Genomic DNA, 20,505 nt, shown 5'->3' with positions numbered 1-20,505 from the left:
GGGCAGACAAATAAACAGGGACAAGTTTGTAAAGTGCTTGTACACAAATGCTAGACGTCTACATAATAAGATGGGTGAACTAGAGTGCCTTGTGATAAAGGAGGATATTGATATAATAGGCATCACAGAAACCTGGTGGACTGAGAGCAATCAATGGGACACAATCATTCCGGGGTACAAAATATATCGGAAGGACAGAGCAGGTCATGCAGGGGGAGGAGTGGCACTATATGTGAAAGAAAACGTAGATTCAAATGAAGTAAAAATCTTAAGCGAATCCACATGTTCCATAGAATCTGTATGGATAGAAATGTCATGCTCTAATAAAAATATAACGTTAGGGATCTATTGTCGACCACCTGACCAGGACAGTAATAGTGATGATGAAATGCTAAGGGAAATTAGAGAGGCTATCAAAATTAAGAACCCAATAATAGTGGGGGATTTCAATTATCCCCATATTGACTGGGAACATTTCACTTCAGGACGAAATGCAGAGATAAAATTTCTCGATACTTTAAATGACTGTTTCATGGAGCAGCTGGTATGGGAACCCACAAGGGGAGAGGCAACTCTAGATTTAATCCTGAGTGGAGCGCAGGAGCTGGTCCAAGAGGTAACTATAGCAGGACCGCTTGCAAATAGTGACCATAATATAATAACATTTAACATCCCTGTGGTGGGAAGAACATCTCAACAGCCCAACACTGTGGCATTTAATTTCAAAAGGGGGAATTATACAAAAATGAGGAGGTTAATTAAACAAAAGTTAAAAGGTACAGTGACTAAAGTGAAATCCCTGCAAGCTGCATGGGTGCTTTTTAAAGACACCATAATAGAGGCCCAACTTCAATGTATACCCCAAATTAAGAAACACAGTAAAAGAACTAAAAAGAGCCACAATGGCTTAACCACCATGTAAAAGAAGCAGTGAGAGATAAAAAGACTTCCTTTAAAAAGTGGAAGTAAAATCCTAGTGAGGCAAATAGAAAGGAGCATAAATCTGCCAAATTAAGTGCAAGAGTATAATAAGAAAAGCCAAGGAGGAGTTTAAAGAACGGCTAGCCAAAAACTCCAAAGGTAATAACAAAATGTTTTTTAAGTACATCAGAAGCAGGAAGCCTGCTAAACGACCAGTGGGGCCCCTTGATGATCGAAATACAAACGGAGCGCTTATGGACTCATCGAGGAGAAACTAAATGGATTCTTTGCTTCAGTCTTCACGGCTGAGGATGTTAGGGAGATTCCCAAACCTGAGCTGGCTTTTGTAGGTGACAAATCTGAGGAACTGTCACAGATTGAAGTGTCACTAGAGGAAGTTTTGGAATTAATTGATAAACTCAACCTTAACAAGTCACTGGGACCCGATGGCATTCACCCAAGAGTTCTGAAAGAACTCAAATGTGAAGTTGCGGAACTATTAAATAAGGTTTGTAACCTGTCCTTTAAATCGGCTTTGGTACCCAATGACTGGAAGTTAGCTAATGTAACGCCAATATTTAAAAAGGGCTCTAGAGGTGATCCTGGCAATTACAGACCGGTAAGTATAACATCGGTACCGGGCAAATTAGTCGAAACAATAGTTAAGAATAAAATTATCAGACACATAGGAAAACATAAACTGTTGAGCAATAGTCAACATGGTTTCTGTAAAGGGAAATCGTGTCTTACTAATCTATTAGAGTTCTTTGAAGGGGTCAACAAACATGTGGACAAGGGGGATCTGGTGGATGTAGTGTACTTAGATTTCCAGAAAGCCTTTGACAAGGTCCCTCACCAAAGGCTCTTACGTAAATTAAGCTGTCATGGGATAAAAGGGAAGGTCCTTTCATGGACTGAGAACTGGTTAAAAGACAGGGAACAAAGGGTAGGAATTAATGGTAAATTCTCAGAATGGAGAGGGGTAACTAGTGGTGTTCCCCAAGGGTCAGTCCTAGGACCAATCCTATTCAATTTATTCATAAATGATCTGGAGAAAGGGGTAAATAGTGAGGTGGCAAAATTTGCAGATGATACTAAACTACTCAAGATAGTTAAGACCAAAGCAGATTGTGAAGAACTTCAAAAAGATCTCACAAAACTAAGTGATTGGGCAACAAAATGGCAAATGAAATTTAATGTGGATAAATGTAAAGTAATGCACATTGGAAAAAATAACCCCAACTATACATACAATATGATGGGGGCTAATTAAGCTACAAGAAGTCAGGAAAAAGATCTTGGAGTCATCGTGGATAGTTCTCTGAAGATGTCCATGCAGTGTGCAGAGGCGGTCAAAAAAGCAGACAGGATGTTAGGAATCATTAAAAAGGGGATAGAGAATAAGACTGAGAATATATTATTGCCCTTATATAAATCCATGGTTCACCCACATCTTGAATACTGTGTACAGATGTGGTCTCCTCACCTCAAAAAAGATATTCTATCACTAGAAAAGGTTCAGAAAAGGGCAACTAAAATGATTAGGGGTTTGGAGAGGGTCCCATATAAGGAAAGATTAAAGAGACTAGGTCTCTTCAGCTTGGAAAAGAGGAGACTAAGGGGGGATATGATAGAGGTATATAAAATCATGAGTGATGTTGAGAAAGTGGATAAGGAAAAGTTATTTACTTATTCCCATAATACAAGAACTAGGGGTCACCAAACGAAATTAATAGGCAGCAGGTTTAAAACAAATAAAAGGAAGTTCTTCACGCAGCGCACAGTCAACTTGTGGAACTCCTTACCTGAGGAGGTTGTGAAGGCTAGGACTATAACAATGTTTAAAAGAGAACTGGATAAATTCATGGTGGTGAAGTCCATAAATGACTATTAGCCAGGATGGGTAAAGAATCGTGTCTGTCAGAGGATGGAGATGGATGGCAGGAGAGAGATCACTTGATCATTGCATGTTAGATTCACTCCCTTTGGGGCACCTGGCATTGGCCACTGTCGGTAGACAGATACTGGGCTAGATGGACCTTTGGTCTGACCCGGTACGGCCGTTCTTATGTTCTTATGTCCTTATTTAGGAATTATTAGTCTGATCCTCTTCCCATTGAATTCAGCGAAAGGACTTCTATTAAAATCCATGTGCAAATGAGTATTTTACACACACATTAGGTAAATTATAGCAACAGAAATATGTTTCTCTCATATACCATATCTTAAATTGTAAAACTACCTGAAAGAATAAAAGTATTTTGGTCCATTTCATGTGCATATTGGGAGCTTATCTACGGGCTTGTCAATATAAAATTGTAAAATTCCTCTTGGTTTTATTGTTGGCATTATGAGACAGCAAGTACTGTGCACAAAGGAATCCATGTCATGTTGTTTTGCAGTAGAATCTGACACTGCTGAAGTGCATTAAGTGTTAAAGTGAGTATTCACTGTTAGCCAGCATATGGAATTGGTGCCGTTTTATAGAATCATAGAATTTAAGATCAGAAGGGACCATTATGATCATCTAGTCTGACCTCACGCAAGATGCAGGCCACAAAAGCTGACCCACCCACTCCTGAAATAATTCTCTCCCTTGACTCTGCTGTTGAAGTCCCCAAATCCTGATTTAAAGACTTCAAGTAGCAGATAATCCTCCAGCAAGCGACCCCTGCCCCATGCTGCGGAGGAAGGCGAAAAACCTCCAGGGCCACTGCCAATCTACCCTGGAGGAAAATTCCTTCCCGACCCCAAATATGGCGATCTACTGAACCCCGAGCATGCGGGCAAGACTCTCCAGCCAGACACTCAGGAAAAAGACTTTCAATATCCCAACATTGACCCTCGGTACTAATTACTAGTGGTCGCACGTTATTGACCTATTGACTAAATCACGTTCTCCTATCAAACCATTCCCTCCATAAACTTATCAAGCTTAATCTTAAAGCCAGAGAAGTCCTTCGGCCCCACTGTTTCCCTCGGTAGGCTGTTCCAGAATTTCACTCCCCTGATGGTTAGAAACCTTCGTCTAATTTCAAGCCTAAACTTCCCGACTGCCAATTTATATCCATTTGTTCTCGTGTCCACATTAGTACTGAGCTGAACTAATTCCTCTCCCTCCCTGGTATTTATCCCTCTGATATATTTAAAGAGAGCCATCATATCTCCTCTCAACCTTCTTTTGGTTAAGGAAAACAAACCGAGCTCCTCAAGTCTCCTTTCATACGACAGGCTTTCCATTCCTCGGATCATTCTAGTGGCCCTTCTTTGTACCCGTTCCAGTCTCTGGCATGTCTCCCTTTTGGAGGTGAAAGGTCTACATGGGATGTTTGAGATATTTTTAGATGCTATTTGTTTTTATTTTAAAATCTAAAACAAAACCATTTTTTATTGTTTTGGAGTTTTTGGTTGGGTTGGTTGCTTGGTTGGGGTTTTTAGGGTAGAACCCTCCCGGCTCCCTAGAAATTTCAAGGAAAGAAAAATTATATTTTTGGAATTCTGTACTTGTACACAATCAGGATTTTGTTTCTGAATGACCGCTCAGGTTACTAGTGCCCCAATATTAATTCTCTGCACAGTTGCAATTTCACATAGAGATTAAAGGATCCAAAATGTGTCTGTAGAGTAACTCATTTCTGTCCTGGACTTGACTCTCAAATTAAAATTCTTTAAACTGCTTTTATGTTGTTTAAGGAGGCTGTAGATCTCTTCATGTCTCATGCTATCCCTATCATGTGCTCTAGGCACCTAATGCATCCCTCCGTGTAGATGAGTTGGATGGGAAAGAGAGGGAGCAATTCCTCTACTGGCAGCTAATAGAAGCCATAGTGGGTGGGAGGGGTGCTGTGGGCAGGGCAGCATGCCTTCCTCAGAGAACTATGGCTATGCATGCAGAAGTTAACACTGCTGTTAGCAGCATTAATGCTTGCACCACATTGCACCCATTTGGGGATTGAGGCATTCATGGCCAGAGGCAATGATGGCACCATGGATTCCTAAGGGAGGTGCATAACTTGTGGGAGGGTGTTGTCCAGATAGCACCTCATGGAGACAGGCCCTCCTAGGAGTTAATGATCCCTTTTCTTGCAGTTCCTTGGGATTCATGGGCTTTGGAGACTATGTCTTTGCCCTACTTGTGGTTCGATTTTCTAAGCTGTTGGGTGCTCACAAATCACATTGATGTGAATAGGAGCTTAGCATCTTTGACAGTGAAACTTGGGGACTCCTATCGAAATCCAATTGGAACTGTAGTCAGTCAAAAATTCTGCAAGGTGAACCTACAGGGTTGACTGCGCCTTGTCTCCTCTTGTTGCAGATTTTACACTGAAGGGGACAATCTGACTCTAGATATTTAATTTAAACTTCAAAACAAGCAACCTAGATGCTTTGCTTTTTCGTAATTGAATCCCTAGGGAAGCTTAGTGATTGAAATGTATTTTAGGCATCTGAAGTTTGCTTCGGTTGCTTCATATACGTGTAAGGCATGTGCGTATGTGTACATGGTAGGTCAATTCATTAATTATTATTTCTCTTTGAAAATGTCTATGGCTTAGTCTACACTTAAAAATTAGATTGATCTAGCTACATTACTCAGCTATGAAAAATTTTGTGCCCTGAGCACTGTAGTTAGATTGAGCTAACCACCGGCATAGATGCGGCTACTGCCTCTCAGAGAGGTGAATTAACTACGTTGATGGGAAAACCATCGATGTAGGAAGTGTAGTCTACACTACAGTACTGCAACTATGCCATTGTAGAAGTGTAGACGTGGTTTAAGAGCATAGAAATGGCTCAACAAATAAGGAAATTGTATAGCACGACCTAGATATGTGCTATTTTCTAAGTGACTGAAACAAAATTGTATCCTGGAAAAGGCAAATCACGTGTTCCGTGGTGACAGAGAAAGCCTTTCATGAAGGCTTTGGGTACCTGTACTGTACATAAGCTCAGCTACAATGGTGAGTCAATTAGCGTACTATTCCTTCTGCTGTAACACTGTAGAAGATCTGAAAAGTCATAATCATTACAATGAACAAAACCAAAACATCTCTGTCCTTAATAGTGGTTTCCCCTTTTACAGTTCAGCCCAGCTTAACCTTTCTTATTTCAAACAAAAGACTTCCCAAGCGTAGTTCAATGTTTTAAGCCAATGTGCTTGTACTACTTCTGTTTTAGCATATTTGCATGTTTTAAAGATCAACTGTTTAAAATTGAGCTTCCCTAACAAAAAAGTAAACAGTTGATAGCATTGTTTAAACAAATAAACTAAAATTACTTCTGCTTTTTTTCCTGTATATTCCATGCATAGTAAAGAATCAGCAAAGAAATATGTCAGGCTGCCTGTAGAATCATGGAAGACTCGTATGCTATTTTTCATATTTGCCCTGTGGGGTGGTTGCTGCTGGAGACGAGTTGCTGTACACAGCCACATTTTTGACGTCTATGAATGATTTAGCGTTCTATTTGTTTATCTATTATGTATAACAAGTATGTAGTCCGCAGGTGAAATAGTAATAATAATAATAAAAATCCCATCAATTGAAAATGTATATTCTGTGATTGCTATTATAAACATGTCTGCCTGGCCTGTCTGTATTTGAGAGCCACTTTATAACTTTCTGCATGTCAATTAGAGAGAAGTCTGTATAACGTGGCTGAAACTGCACATACACTGTGACTAAAAGCCACAAGAGCTATTGGCTCTTTTTGACACAATGATTTATAATGAAATATTAAAGAATAATATCAGAATGTTTGTAGCTATTAAAAATACAGTTGGATTTTTATCTGCCTAGCTGCAAAAGCTTGGTCAAAAATATAAACACAATTTATAAATACTGTAGCTTTTTGCATGCTACTGATGTGTAGAATAGCAACCTGGCATTTGTAGGGCTGTTTAATGTTTTTTGAATTACCGGCTCTGTTGAAAAGGGGAATGTATTTAAGCACTTTGCAAATGGGCAGCCTGAGCTCCCCATGCTCTTCTCTCAAGGGAGGGTGCGTGCCATCTATCACAGATTTTTCATAATTCATCTGAACAAGGTGTGCAACTCAGTGCTGTCATGAAACTTGCATAAAAAGTAGGATTTTGTTATTTGGTAAATTGTGAGGATGTATTGAGATTCCAGAAGCTTTTAGATGTAGTTGCATTATGTTAGTTTGAAGTCAAGTATTGGCACAGAACATTTTAATTGATTTGCCATAGTTTTAACATTTTTGCTAATGGCTTGACTATAGTATCCTTAACAACAGGATTATCAACTGTTCAGATGGCTCTAAAATGCCATAAGTCTAATTTGTTCTGCATCCTTCTGTTATAATTATAACTTATAATTTTTTAAGTATTTTTTAGGAAGAAAACATATCCCAGAGAGGGAAGTAATAAAGCAGTTTCAAAGTGTTCTGTAAATGGCTGAAATTAACAACACTCTGTGTTCATAATATCTTAGATACCTTGGGAGTCAGAGTAATTGCTCTTTTTAAAATTATTAGTGCCATTTAGCCTTCAATGTTACAAGATGAAAAGTTACTGGTGGTTAATAGTGTTTAAGACCAAAGGATTAAGATCAAACCTTTAAGATCAAATAAAGTTTCATCATTTTGGAAGCAGCTATTCTTGATGTTGTATCATGGTACTGAAAAAAATTGCTGTTAAAAACACACTCTCCTGCATTAGAAAAAATGCTTAAAATGTCTTTCAGAATTTAAACCAGAATAACTTTTTATAACCTTTAAATTATTCTGGTTTTGTTATTACAAGCTGTCTGGACTGAATTAACGCATTAAGTATATTTCTAAAACCAATTACTGTAGCGTGGTCTGAAAAATGCACACAGAAATGGTCAAATTCTGCTTGCATTCTCACTTCAATGGGTTTACTCTTGAGAGTATGGCAAGCAGGATCTATAGTATCTCAAGTGTCTAACAGGGCCAGTGATTTAAATCAATTGGTGTCTTTCCACTGACCTTCAGTGGTATTTGGATCAGGCCCAAGATGAATAGGATAAAAGTCAGAGAATAAATATTGATTTCCGTGGAAGTTACGAGCTTAGGTATCTTTGAGGATCTGGGCTTTAATGTCTCTTCCTATTACAGTGAAGGACAGGGTTCCATGTGCACATGGAATAAGCCTTCAGAATTTAAAGCTGTGCACAGTTTATTTGTTTCATAGAACAGAATATCAGGGTTGGAAGGGACCTCAGGAGGTCATCTACCCCAACCCCTGCTCAAAGCAGGACCAATTCCCAACTAAATCTAAATTTTCTTTCAATCTATAAAAAGAGGCTGAATGAGAGACTAGGCAATATACAATTGTTATAAAATTTTAAAACACACAAACATATAAGCTTCAGACAAATGGATAGCACAGTCTTCGTTAGTAACGGAGCAGATGATGTAATAGAGTAACTAAAACAATATTTATTCAAGAGTCAAGAGTATACTGTGTTGATCTTCTTGACTGATACTGTGCACCTCTGGATTCTGAGAATGTACTGCGGTAATGTGCTGGCAAAGGCAGCTCATGTGATAGCTTTTTATGGTCAAGTATAGGCTTGTGATTTTGAATGATAGCTTGGTGTAAGACAGGCTGGTGATCTGTAGCTGAAAAAGAAATGTGAAAGCCGATGTAATGTCTGTGCTGTACATCTGTCACAGAAACATTGCAACATGTGGAAAATAAATTGGACACAAGGTAGGTGAGGTAATATCTTTTACTGGACCAACTTCTGTTGGGAGAGAAAAGCTTTCTAGCCACACAGAGCTCTTCTTCATGTAAGCAGGGGAATGGTCATGCTATTGTGGGGAACTTTCCTGGCTTATACACTACCTGGTGAAGTGGGCTAGCGAAAGGATCTGAGTCCTCGCTCCCACTGCCTTTACCCAGAGGCCTGCCTGACCTCGAGGGCTTCCCTTCCACTCCCTATGTGGCAGAGTCCTCATACAAGGCTGGGCCCAGGATTCCTGGGCAGCTCAACCCCGAACCTTGTCGTGGTCACTTAGGGCAGGGGCTAGGGTGTCCCCTCTCTGGGGTGCTCTCTCTGCACTGGATGCTTCCCTGATCCACTGATCATTACATACAGTTCAATGTAAATACAATTTATTAAACAGCAACCAATTACAAAAAATAAGGAAAAAATGGGAAAGGTTAAAGGAAAACACGTCACCCCTCTCTGTGGCACGGGAACATCACAACCAACTGTCTCTGGGATGTAAGGGAAGTTCACAGTCTGTTCCTCACAAGTCCCAGGCCCCTTCTCAGGCCCTAATGGTGCTGCAGGGATGCTGCGGGTCAGACACTTGCTCTGGCAGTGCCCACACCCCCTCAGGCTTTAGGTGGCAGGACCCTTCTTCCCAGCGTCACCCCTGCCCCGTCAGGGTTACGATCCCCCTCCAAGTCTGGCCTGCAAGGCCTCTTGGCTGGGGGTGTCTCCCTGAGCTGGGCCCTCTGCCCAGGTTCCCCCTCGCTCTCCGCAGCCACTCACCACACTCGGCTCTGGACTGCTCCAGCCCCAGCTCCAGCTCCACCACTCTGCCTCAGCTCCAGCTCCACTCTGCCTCAGCACGGCTGCTGCATCTGCTGCTGCTGCTCTGCCTTCAGCTCCCTGGTCTGCTTCTCTGGCCCCTCTGGCTCTGGTTGCTACAACTCTCCTCCCAGGACAGGTCTGCTCTGTGAGCTGCTTCTGTGACTCTGCTCCCAGCACTGACCTGCTTCCTGGGCCGCTTTTCTGGCCCCTCTGGATCTGGCATGGCTCTGCCCCCCAGCTCAGCTTGCACCCCTGCTTTCTCCTTAACTTGGCTGTAGTAATATCTGTAATGTAGTTCATATCAGAACAATTGCACCAAACTTGCTCAGTCTTCCCTAAGCAGTTAGCATCAAGATAACTAATAATTATCTTGTACACGAAAGATGAAAAGCGCTATAAAAATACTTATTTTACTAGTAGTATCACTTTTACTATATCATTAACAGAAATATGAACTTATAATTCTGAATATGTAGCAAAATAAATTGAAACATAGCTCTTTATTTAAATGCTAATTACATATTATTTATTTCTGTTTTATTTTCATTAGTATTAAGCAGCAGATTAGATTTTACAAGGTTCCTGGGTTTGGCATTGTTTCTTTGTTATTACTAACAGGTTTATTTTCACATCTGTTCCTGGAGTTTCCTACCTTTCTGCATCTGATTGTCCCTCCAGCATCACACGTGGGTAAAGTTTTAAGATTTAGTTTTAGTTTTGTTTCTCTTCTGTGGCTCATGGATTCTCTCCTGGCCATCCTTTGTGCTTTCCTGGCTTCAGAATGAATTTTTGTGACTCAGTTCTCCTCCTCCTCCTGTTTAAAATCAGCAAAGTTCCTAGGTCCCTGGTTAGCAAAGAAATTGTCAGACTTTAAATTTAGTTCCCATTGCATCTTACAATATAGGTATAAAATATTTATCAAATTTCAAAATAGTATAAAGCACTCAAAAAATAGGGATACAACAAAAGTCTATCATTAGAGAGCACGAACCAACAACAGTAGTGTTCACAGAAGAAATTTTTCTGCTTACCCTTGGTAATGAAGTCCTCCAGGATGAAAAATAAAGAAGGAAAGACCAAACCCCCGAAAACAATCAATAACCCCTAAATCTACTAAGCAATAAGCAAAGACTAATAGCTTGCTTTTCCTAAAAGCACATAAACTATTTATTACAGGGCTAGATATGTTGTCCATCATTGAAGTACCTAGGTGCATTTTCCATGGCTTAGACTGATACAAAAATGAATTTAATGTATAGAGAGCTAATCCTCCATGACTATGGACTAAAGAAAATTCTGAAATACTCTTAAACTAAATACAAATTAATATTGCAAGAGGGCATTTCAGTTTCCCTGCCAATCCTTGGTCTCTGTTAGGAGTTTCAAAAATAGGGTGTCAATCTTGGGGAGTTTTAATTTGGTGATGTGGTCACCTATCCATTTGGAATACAGCTGAGATAGTCAACTCATTCTACAGCATGAACTAAAGAACTATTGAATGCTAAGATAACTCAGGCTCTACCAACCTGCGCTATAACAGACCCACCCCCAATTAGATAGTGCACTGAAGCATATGCTAGAATGCTTTGCTGAATAGGTATGGAGTTAAGCACATGCTTAAAGTTAAACACATACAAGAGTGCTTTGTTGAATTGGTACCCAGGAGCCCTACTGGTGAAGGACTTTGTATCCAACTGTCAGAGCCTTCCAGTCCCATTTAACGCAGTGGCAACATTAAGTTTAAGTTTTAATTCTTATACTGTACATTCCTACAGAAGATTATATCAAATTAAAATAGATGAAATATGTATGTGGCTGAGCTTTTTCGGATAATTACTGTGAAAATGAATTAAAATACATAATCATATTCTTCCATAAAATACTGTAACACAACTTCACAAAAATTCCCCTGAGTGGAAAAAGTCAAGAAAGGCTTTATATAGTATCTCCCGATCCCTTTAATCTTGAAAAAGGTTGCTATTACTTATAGTGACAAAATTGTGCAAACTGTAACTAATTATCCCCTGATCAATAGGTCTTTACTCAGCCTTTACAAAGTGGAAAGCAGGTGAGCTTCACCCTGGTGCATGATGTGTTTTTGCTTAGTTTTGCTTAGACAGCGCTTTATCGCTGGGAGTCGCACTCCCGGAGATAAAGCTACCACCCCCCGTTTGGGGTGGTTATTTTTTATTGCCGGGAGAGCTGTACCCCGGCGATAAAAGCATGACTACATTGCCCACGTCACAGCACTGCCAGGGCGGCAGTGTAGACATACAACTCCACTGAATAAAGGAAAATTGCAAGGGGCAAACCACAGTCATTAGTCTGTATCTCACACATAGGGAGTCCTACGGACTAGGGATACCTAAGACACACAAGTTGTACTGCTTCAACTATACCAGAATAGTTAAAGCAATATAGCCCCCACCCCCGGTGTGGATGCAGTATAGAGGTGCTTTATAGCACTATAGCTATTCCTGTATGGAAAGGGAAATAAGCTAAACTGCTCTAAGGCACTGTGACATGGTGTAACTAGCTTTTGTGGCTCCCGACAGGAGGCCCCACGGTAGACTAAACCATGCTGCAGGAAACAGAAAAGTGATAGGAAAGGAGCAGCGAAGGTGGGTGCTTCAGGCCTGCCAAGAGAGGCCTCATGGAAGCAGCCAATCAGAGCCCAGCATGCTCAGATAAAAGGAGCTGCAGGGCCTTAGCAGTTCAGTTAAGAACATAAGAACATAAGAAAGGCCGTACCGGGTCAGACCAAAGGTCCATCTAGCCCAGTATCTGTCTACTGACAGTGGCCAATGCCAGGTGCCCCTGAGGGAGTGAACCTAACAGGCAATGATCAAGTGATCTCTCTCCTGCCATCCATCTCCATCCTCTGACGAACAGAGGCTAGGGACACCATTCTTACCCATCCTGGCTAATAGCCATTTATGGACTTAGCCACCATGAATTTATCCAGTCCCCTTTTAAACATTGTTATAGTCCTAGCCTTCACAACCTCCTCAGGTAAGGAGTTCCACAAGTTGACTGTGCGCTGCGTGAAGAAGAACTTCATTTTATTTGTTTTAAACCTGCTGCCTATTAATTTCATTTGGTGACCCCTAGTTCTTGTATTATGGGAATAAGTAAATAACTTTTCCTTATCCACTTTCTCAACATCACTCATGATTTTATGTACCTCTATCATGTCCCCCCTTAGTCTTCTCTTTTCCAAACTGAAGAGTCCTAGCCTCTTTAATCTTTCCTCATATGGGACCCTCTCTAAACCCTTAATCATTTTAGTTGCTCTTTTCTGAACCTTTTCTAGTGCTAGAATATCTTGTTTGAGGTGAGGAGACCACATCTGTACACAGTATTCGAGATGTGGGCGTACCATGGATTTATATAAGGGCAATAATATATTCTCAGTCTTATTCTCTATCCCCTTTTTAATGATTCCTAACATCCTGTTTGCTTTTTTGACCGCCTCTGCACACTGTGTGGACATCTTCAGAGAACTATCCACGATAACTCCAAGATCTTTTTCCTGACTCGTTGTAGCTAAATTAGCCCCCATCATGTTGTATGTATAGTTGGGGTTATTTTTTCCAATGTGCATTACTTTACATTTATCCACATTAAATTTCATTTGCCATTTTGTTGCCCAATCACTTAGTTTTGTGAGATCTTTTTGAAGTTCTTCACAATCTGCTTTGGTCTTAACTATCTTGAGTAGTTTAGTATCATCTGCAAACTTTGCCACCTCACTGTTTACCCCTTTCTCCAGATCATTTATGAATAAATTGAATAGGATTGGTCCTAGGACTGACCCTTGGGGAACACCACTAGTTACCCCTCTCCATTCTGAGAATTTACCATTAATTCCTACCCTTTGTTCCCTGTCCTTTAACCAGTTCTCAGTCCATGAAAGGACCTTCCCTTTTATCCCATGACAGCTTAATTTACGTAAGAGCCTTTGGTGAGGGACCTTGTCAAAGGCTTTCTGGAAATCTAAGTACACTATGTCCACCGGATCCCCCTTGTCCACATGTTTGTTGACCCCTTCAAAGAACTCTAATAGATTAGTAAGACACGATTTCCCTTTACAGAAACCATGTTGACTATTGCTCAAGAGTTTATGTTTTTCTATGTGTCTGACAATTTTATTCTTTACTATTGTTTCAACTAATTTGCCCGGTACTGACGTTATACTTACCGGTCTGTAATTGCCGGGATCACCCCTAGAGCCCTTTTTAAATATTGGCGTTACATTAGCTAACTTCCAGTCATTGGGTACCGAAGCTGATTTAAAGGACAGGTTACAAACCTTAGTTAATAGTTCCGCAACTTCACATTTGAGTTCTTTCAGAACTCTTGGGTGAATGCCATCTGGTCCCGGTGACTTGTTAATGTTGAGTTTATCAATTAATTCCAAAACCTCCTCTAGTGATACTTCAATCTGTGACAGTTCCTCAGATTTGTCACCTACAAAAGCCAGCTCAGGTTTGGGAATCTCCCTAACATCCTCAGCCGTGAAGACTGAAGCAAAGAATCCATTTAGTTTCTCCGCAATGACTTTATCATCTTTAAGCGCTCCTTTTGTATTTTCATCGTCAAGGGGCCCCACTGGTTGTTTAGCAGGCTTCCTACTTCTGATGTACTTAAAAAACATTTTGTTATTACCTTTGGAGTTTTTGGCTAGCCGTTCTTCAAACTCCTCTTTGGCTTTTCTTATTACACTCTTGCACTTAAGTTGGCAGTGTTTGTGCTCCTTTCTATTTGCCTCACTAGGATTTGACTTCCACTTTTTAAAGGAAGTCTTTTTATCTCTCACTGCTTCTTTTACATGGTTGTTAAGCCACGGTGGCTCTTTTTTAGTTCTTTTACTGTTTTTCTTAATTTGGGGTATACATTGAAGTTGGGCCTCTATTATGGTGTCTTTAAAAAGGGCCCACGCGACTTGCAGGGATTTCACTTTAGTCACTGTACCTTTTAACTTTTGTCTAACTAACCCCCTCATTTTTGTATAGTTCCCCCTTTTGAAATTAAAGGCCACAGTATTGGGCAGTTGAGATGTTCTTCCCACCACAGGGATGTTGAATGCTATTGTATTATGGTCACTATTTCCTAGCGGTCCTGCTATAGTTACCTCTTGGACCAGCTCCTGCGCTCCACTCAGGATTAAATCTAGAGTTGCCTCTCCCCTTGTGGGTTCCCATACCAGCTGCTCCATGAAGCAGTCATTTAAAGTATCGAGAAATTTTATCTCTGCATTTCTTCCTGAAGTGAAATGTTCCCAGTCAATATGGGGATAATTGAAATCCCCCACTATTATTGGGTTCTTAATTTTGATAGCCTCTCTAATTTCCCTTAGCATTTCATCATCACTATTACTGTCCTGGTCAGGTGGTCGATAATAGATCCCTACTGTTATATTTTTACTAGAGCATGAAATTTCTATCCATAGAGACTCTATGGAACCTGTGGATTCGCTTAAGATTTTAACTTCATTTGAATCTACACTTTCTTTAACATATAGTGCCACTCCTCCCCCTGCACGGCCTGTTCTGTCCTTCCGATATATTTTGTACCCCGGAATGATTGTGTCCCATTGATTGCTCTCAGTCCACCAGGTTTCTGTGATGCCTATTATATCTATATCCTCCTTTATCACAAGGCACTCTAGTTCACCCATCTTATTATTTAGACTTCTGGCATTTGTGTACAAGCACTTTAAAAACTTGTCCCTGTTTATTAGCCTGCCTTTTTCTGATGTGCCAGATTCTTTTTTATGTGACTGTTTATCATCTGATCCGGCCCTTACATTATACTTCTCATTCCTCTGCTCCTGACTATAACCTGGAGATTCTCTATCATCAGACTCTCCCCTAAGAGAAGTCTGTGTCCGATCCACACGCTCCTCTGCAGCAGTCGGCTTTCCCCCATCTCCTAGTTTAAAAACTGCTCTACAACCTTTTTAATGTTTAGCGCCAGCAGTCTGGTTCCACTTTGGTTTAGGTGGAGCCCATCTCTCCTGTATAGGCTCCTCCCATCCCAGAAGTTTCCCCAGTTCCTAATGAACGTGAACCCCTCCTCTCTACACCATCGTCTCATCCACGCATTGAGACTCTGAAGCTCTGCCTGCCTACCTGGCCCTGCGCGTGGAACTGGGAGCATTTCTGAAAATGCCACCATAGAGGTCCTGGATTTCAGTCTCTTCCCTAGCAGCCTAAATTTGGCTTCCAGGACATCTCTCCTACCCTTCCCTATGTCATTGGTACCTACATGTACCACGACCACCGGCTCCTCCCCAGCACTACACATAAGTCTATCTAGATGCCTTGAGAGATCCGTAACCTTCGCACCAGGCAGGCAAGTCACCATACGGTTCTCCCGGTCATCACAGACCCAGCTATCTATATTTCTAATAATCGAATCTCCCATTACTAACACCTGCCTTTTTCCTAGAAACTGGAGTTCCCTCCCCAGGAGAGGTAACCTCAGTGTGAGAGGCAACCCCAGCACCATCTGGAAGGAGGGTCCCAACTACGGGAAGGTTTCCCTCTGCTCCCATCGACTGCTCTACTTCCCTGGGCCCTTCTTCCTCCTCAACAGCACAGGAGCTGTCTAAGCGGAGGTGGGACAATTCTACAGTGTCCCGGAAAGCCTCATCAACATACCTCTCTGCCTCTCTCAGGTCTTCCAGTTCCGCCACCCTGGCCTCCAAAGTCCGTACATGGTCTCTGAGGGCCAGGAGCTCCTTGCACCGACTGCACACATACGCCACCCGCCCACAGGGCAGGTAATCATACATGCGACAGTCAGCGCAATAAACTGGATAGCCCCCACTCTGCTGCTGGGCTTCTGTCTGCATTGTCTCCTAGTTAGTGAAAGGGTGGTTTACGGAAAGTAGTTTTGGAATGTGGTTCGGTTTCTAGGTTTTAGGGGGGGGGCGCGGGGAAGGGGTTAGGGCTGGCGAGGGGCTCCCACTCCCTTCCCACTCCCCTTCTAAACTCCCTTGCGAAACTCCCTGTTAGCAGCCCCTGGTCGCTTGTGCGCGGCTTTATAAAGCCCTGGCCTGAGTGAATGCCCCGCCCACTGATTAAGGCTCAGCCAATTACCAGAGGCTTCGAGCTTTCAAACCTGCCTCCAACTGCCAGCCAGAGCACACGGTCCCTCAAACAACCAAACAGACTGACAAACACAAGCTCAGCACACAGCAAGTAACCCCCAAACACAAACAAACACACACTACAGACAGTCACTTACCCCACAGATGCTGTATTAGCTCCTCCTTCACCTGGAGAACTCCCTTGCGAAACTCCCTGTTAGCAGCCCCTGTTCGCAAAGTTCCTGGCTGGGACCAGAGGAGTGAAGAAAGGGTGCTTCTCTCAGGCTTGGATATAGCAACAAATCTGAGGACTCTGGCCCTGAGATAGGACTGGAGATAAAATGGGCCTGATAGGAAGAGGCCCAGAGAAATAGCAACAACAGATTGGAGTAAGCAATCCCAACTATACATATAAAATGATGCGGTCTAAATTAGCTGTTACCACTCAAGAAAGAGATCTTGGAGTCATTATGGATAGTTCTCTGAAAACATCCACTCAATGTGTAGCGGCAGTCAAAAAAGTGAACAGAATGTTGGGAATCATTAAGAAAGAGATAGATAATAAGACAGAAAATATCATACTGCCTCTATATAAATCCATGGTACACTCACATCTTGAATACTGCGTGCAGATGGGGCTGCCCCATCTCAAAAAAGATACACTGGCACTAGAAAAGGTTCAGAGAAGGGCAACAAAAATGATTAAGGGTTTGGAACACATTCTGTATGAGGAGAGATTAATAGGACTGTGACTTTTCGGCTTGGAAAAGAGACGACTAAGGAGGGAGATGATTGAGATCTATAAAATACGACTGGTGTGGAGAAAGTAAATAAGGAAGTGTTATTTACTCCTTGTCATACCACAAGAACTAGAGGTCACCAAATGAAATTAATAGGCAGCAGGTTTTAAACAAACAAAGAAAGTATTTCTTCACACAACACACAGTGTGTGTCTACACTAGCGGCCGGATCGATGGGCAGCGATCGAACCAGCAGGGGTTGATTTATCGTGTCTAGTATAGATGCGATAAATTGACCGCCAATCGCTGTAGCATCTATTCCAGTACTCCTCCACAACAAGAAGAGCAAGGGGAATCGACGGGAGAGTGTCTCCCATTGACACACCGCAGTAAAGACACCGCAGTAAGTAGATCTAAGTACGTCGACTTCAGCTACTTTATTGATGTAGATGAAATTATGTAACTTAGATCAATCTCCCCCCGTAGTAGACTAGCCCACAGTCAACCTGTGAAACTTTTGCCAGAGAATGTTGTGAAGGCCAAGACTATAACAGTGTTCAAAAAAGAACTAAATAAATTCATGGAGAATAAGTCCATCAATGGCTATTAGCCAGGATGGGCAGGGATGGTGTCCCTAGTCTCTGTTTGCCAGAGGCTGGGGAAGGGCAACAGGGAACAGATCACTTGATGATTATCTGTTCTGCTCATTCCCTCTGGGACACCTGGCATTGGCCACTGTTGGAAGACAGGACACTGGGCTAGATGGACCTTTGGTCTGACCCAATATGGCTGTTCTTAGGTCCTTATGCTGTTGACTGTAGAGTCCCTGGCTTGGAACCCAGAGTAATGGGCGGGTCTGGGTAAGAAGAGGACAGGTCTTATTTTGGGAGCCTGAACAAAGAGCTGAATGTAAATGGCCCAGAGCTGGGGCTGAAGACTCTAATGAGGGGAAATGGACTTCTTATTTGTTGGACTCTTTAATACCACAGAAGGGGACTTCATTACTCAGCCAGAAGCCCAAGCTGCCAGAGATCCATCAACACCAGCTGGTAGCCTGCAGGGGGCTCCAGGGGTGAGAAATGGACTGTAGTATTACATTCAGCTGGTTGGAGGTGCTCAAGAGGTGAGTGCCACAATCACAGACACCTGTATAACTGGTTTGGTTAAAATAATTATACTGGTACAAAAAGCTATATGTACCAGGCCTTCACAATGAGTGGATCTTACATCTTGTCATGCACAGGTTGCGAATGGTCCTATGAAGATCAGAAAAAATGTCCAGCAATCACAATTTAAGTAGAGATACTGAAAAATTCAAGGACCCTGATGAAGTTGATGCTTCCATAATCCACCATGTGGCAAACTTTATATAAAGTGTGCTCAAGTGCCAGTCACTACTGTTTTTTTTCTGGAAATATCAAGACAACCAATGCAAGAAAACACTTTCAAAACATTTTGCTTATTACTTGAGCTATCTGCTTTTTCTTTAAATGAAGACCTCATAAACAAGCTGTTCTACTCTGAAAGAATCTGTAATAAAAAACCCAAGTCTCTTTGTAGTTGATGTTCAACCAGCTACTCTCAACTTCTCAAGAGGTATCAAAGAAACAAATCTATTAGCTGTCAGTTCAGAATGTCTTCAGAAACCAAATCTCTAAACTTTCTCCTTTTTTTCCCCAGTGGTGGTCCTATCTGTACTAATTGGAGGCCATAATAAACTAGTCTTTCAACAAGTCTCTTAAGTTGAGAGAATCTCCTGAGCCAAATGTTCACCAAGAAAGGAATGCGTTTTTTAAGAAAGAACAGAGGGAAATGGTTTTTAGTTTCATATTGTCACCCACTAACACTGCAAGAGCCAGAAGTCTGTGTGTGTCAACATCTGTTCTTCTGTATCTCTCCCTATACGTTATATTTACATATACTGGATACTATACTTTGGGTCTACATACACTAAATGAGAATTGCTAAATGGTGTCTGTTCCTAATGGAGTTCCTGCAGAAGGGGGAGAGGATTCAAAGGACTTGTGCCCCCAAACCAGTCAAAGTTCCATGGAAAGTGAAGGTGTGCTCCTAGCTACCCCTGCTGAAAGAGGGAGGGGCAGGATGAAGGTGGATCTGTAACCTGCTCCTTCCTTCCATACCCCCCAGCCCAGGTGAGATGCATATACTGCCCCGATTGAAAATGGTGCAGAGCTTCCACTCCAGCATGCCCCATGCTGTGTCAGAAGCGATGGAATAGCTACTCTTTCCCCAAACACTGTTGTGGGTGCAAAGAGAAGGGAATGATCAAAGCAGTACTAGGCTTTTCTGCCTTGTTCCAGGATATTCATCAGCTAGTCTAATCTGCTCATTAAAAAATCCTGGATTGTTCTGGCTGATTGAGTAAAATGAGAACACTAGTACAGTTTGGCTTCTTTGAAGAATACTAATTAGTTTGGCCATGCTGCTCTTTGAATAATGACAACTGGAAATCAATGGTTGTACCATCCTTTCAACAAAAAAGGAGAGAGTGGCAGCAACCTGACTACTTTCCTTATCACAAGCATGATTTTATCAAGACTGAATGCTTCTGATTGTGTTTCAACAGATATTTGTCTCTTAAAAGGGATATGTTTTTATATACATAGCAGGGTCCAGATCCTCAGCTGGTGTAAACTGTCATGACTCCATGACAATTCTGTAATACTTTACAGTGAGGTTTTCTGATCCATTGCACACAACGATGTGACGTGTGCTCGAATTTATGAATTCTGGGCAAACCATGTGTACACTCACTGCAGTGTAAGTCAGCTTTGAAGAGGCTGACACCCACATTATTGGCAGCAGGGAATAAACACTGAGAGCTACCCATGAACACTGTGAGGGATTTGTGCCAGACTTTTGTTCTCAGATATACAATAAAAAGAGTTCTCTGTCTCACAGATGTTTCTTTATATTTTTGAATGATGATATATAATATTATATATTAGACTAGCCAGGAGAAGAAGGAAGCACTGGCATTTAATTGATGTTGGACAAACAGAGAATTAGGTCCAAGAAGCAGTAAGTGTATTAGTAAATATTTTAAAAATATATCTAGGGCCAGATCATCCTTTGGTGTAAGTCAGCCTAGCTCCATTGAGTTCACCAGCGTTGGATCAGTTCTACAGCATTCAGCTGTATTTGCCTACTTAGCCTTCCCCCTTACCTCCTGAAGCAGAGCTGTAGCCCTCTGGCCCTCTGC

General features: G+C 41.7%; 1 protein-coding gene across 4 annotated transcripts in view; it reads left to right on the top strand.

Moving 5' to 3' along the window:
• Positions 1–20,505, top strand: part of OXR1 (oxidation resistance 1) — a 556,965-nt gene that overhangs the window by 220,566 nt on the left and 315,894 nt on the right. The window contains exon 3 of one of the 4 annotated variants that reach the window (XM_045003185.1): positions 10,065–10,136. The exons of the other annotated variants lie outside the window; for them this stretch is intronic. Within the exon in view, the coding sequence (XP_044859120.1) occupies positions 10,065–10,136 (72 nt within the window). The remainder of the gene's footprint in view (positions 1–10,064; positions 10,137–20,505) is intronic. 4 annotated transcript variants of the gene reach the window in all.

The sequence above is a fragment of the Mauremys mutica genome, chromosome 2 (genome assembly GCF_020497125.1).
Source record: "Mauremys mutica isolate MM-2020 ecotype Southern chromosome 2, ASM2049712v1, whole genome shotgun sequence".
Lineage (NCBI taxonomy): Eukaryota > Metazoa > Chordata > Testudines > Geoemydidae > Mauremys > Mauremys mutica.
The sequence above is the reverse complement of the archived record's forward strand: the minus strand, read 5'-3'. Positions and strand labels throughout refer to the sequence as shown.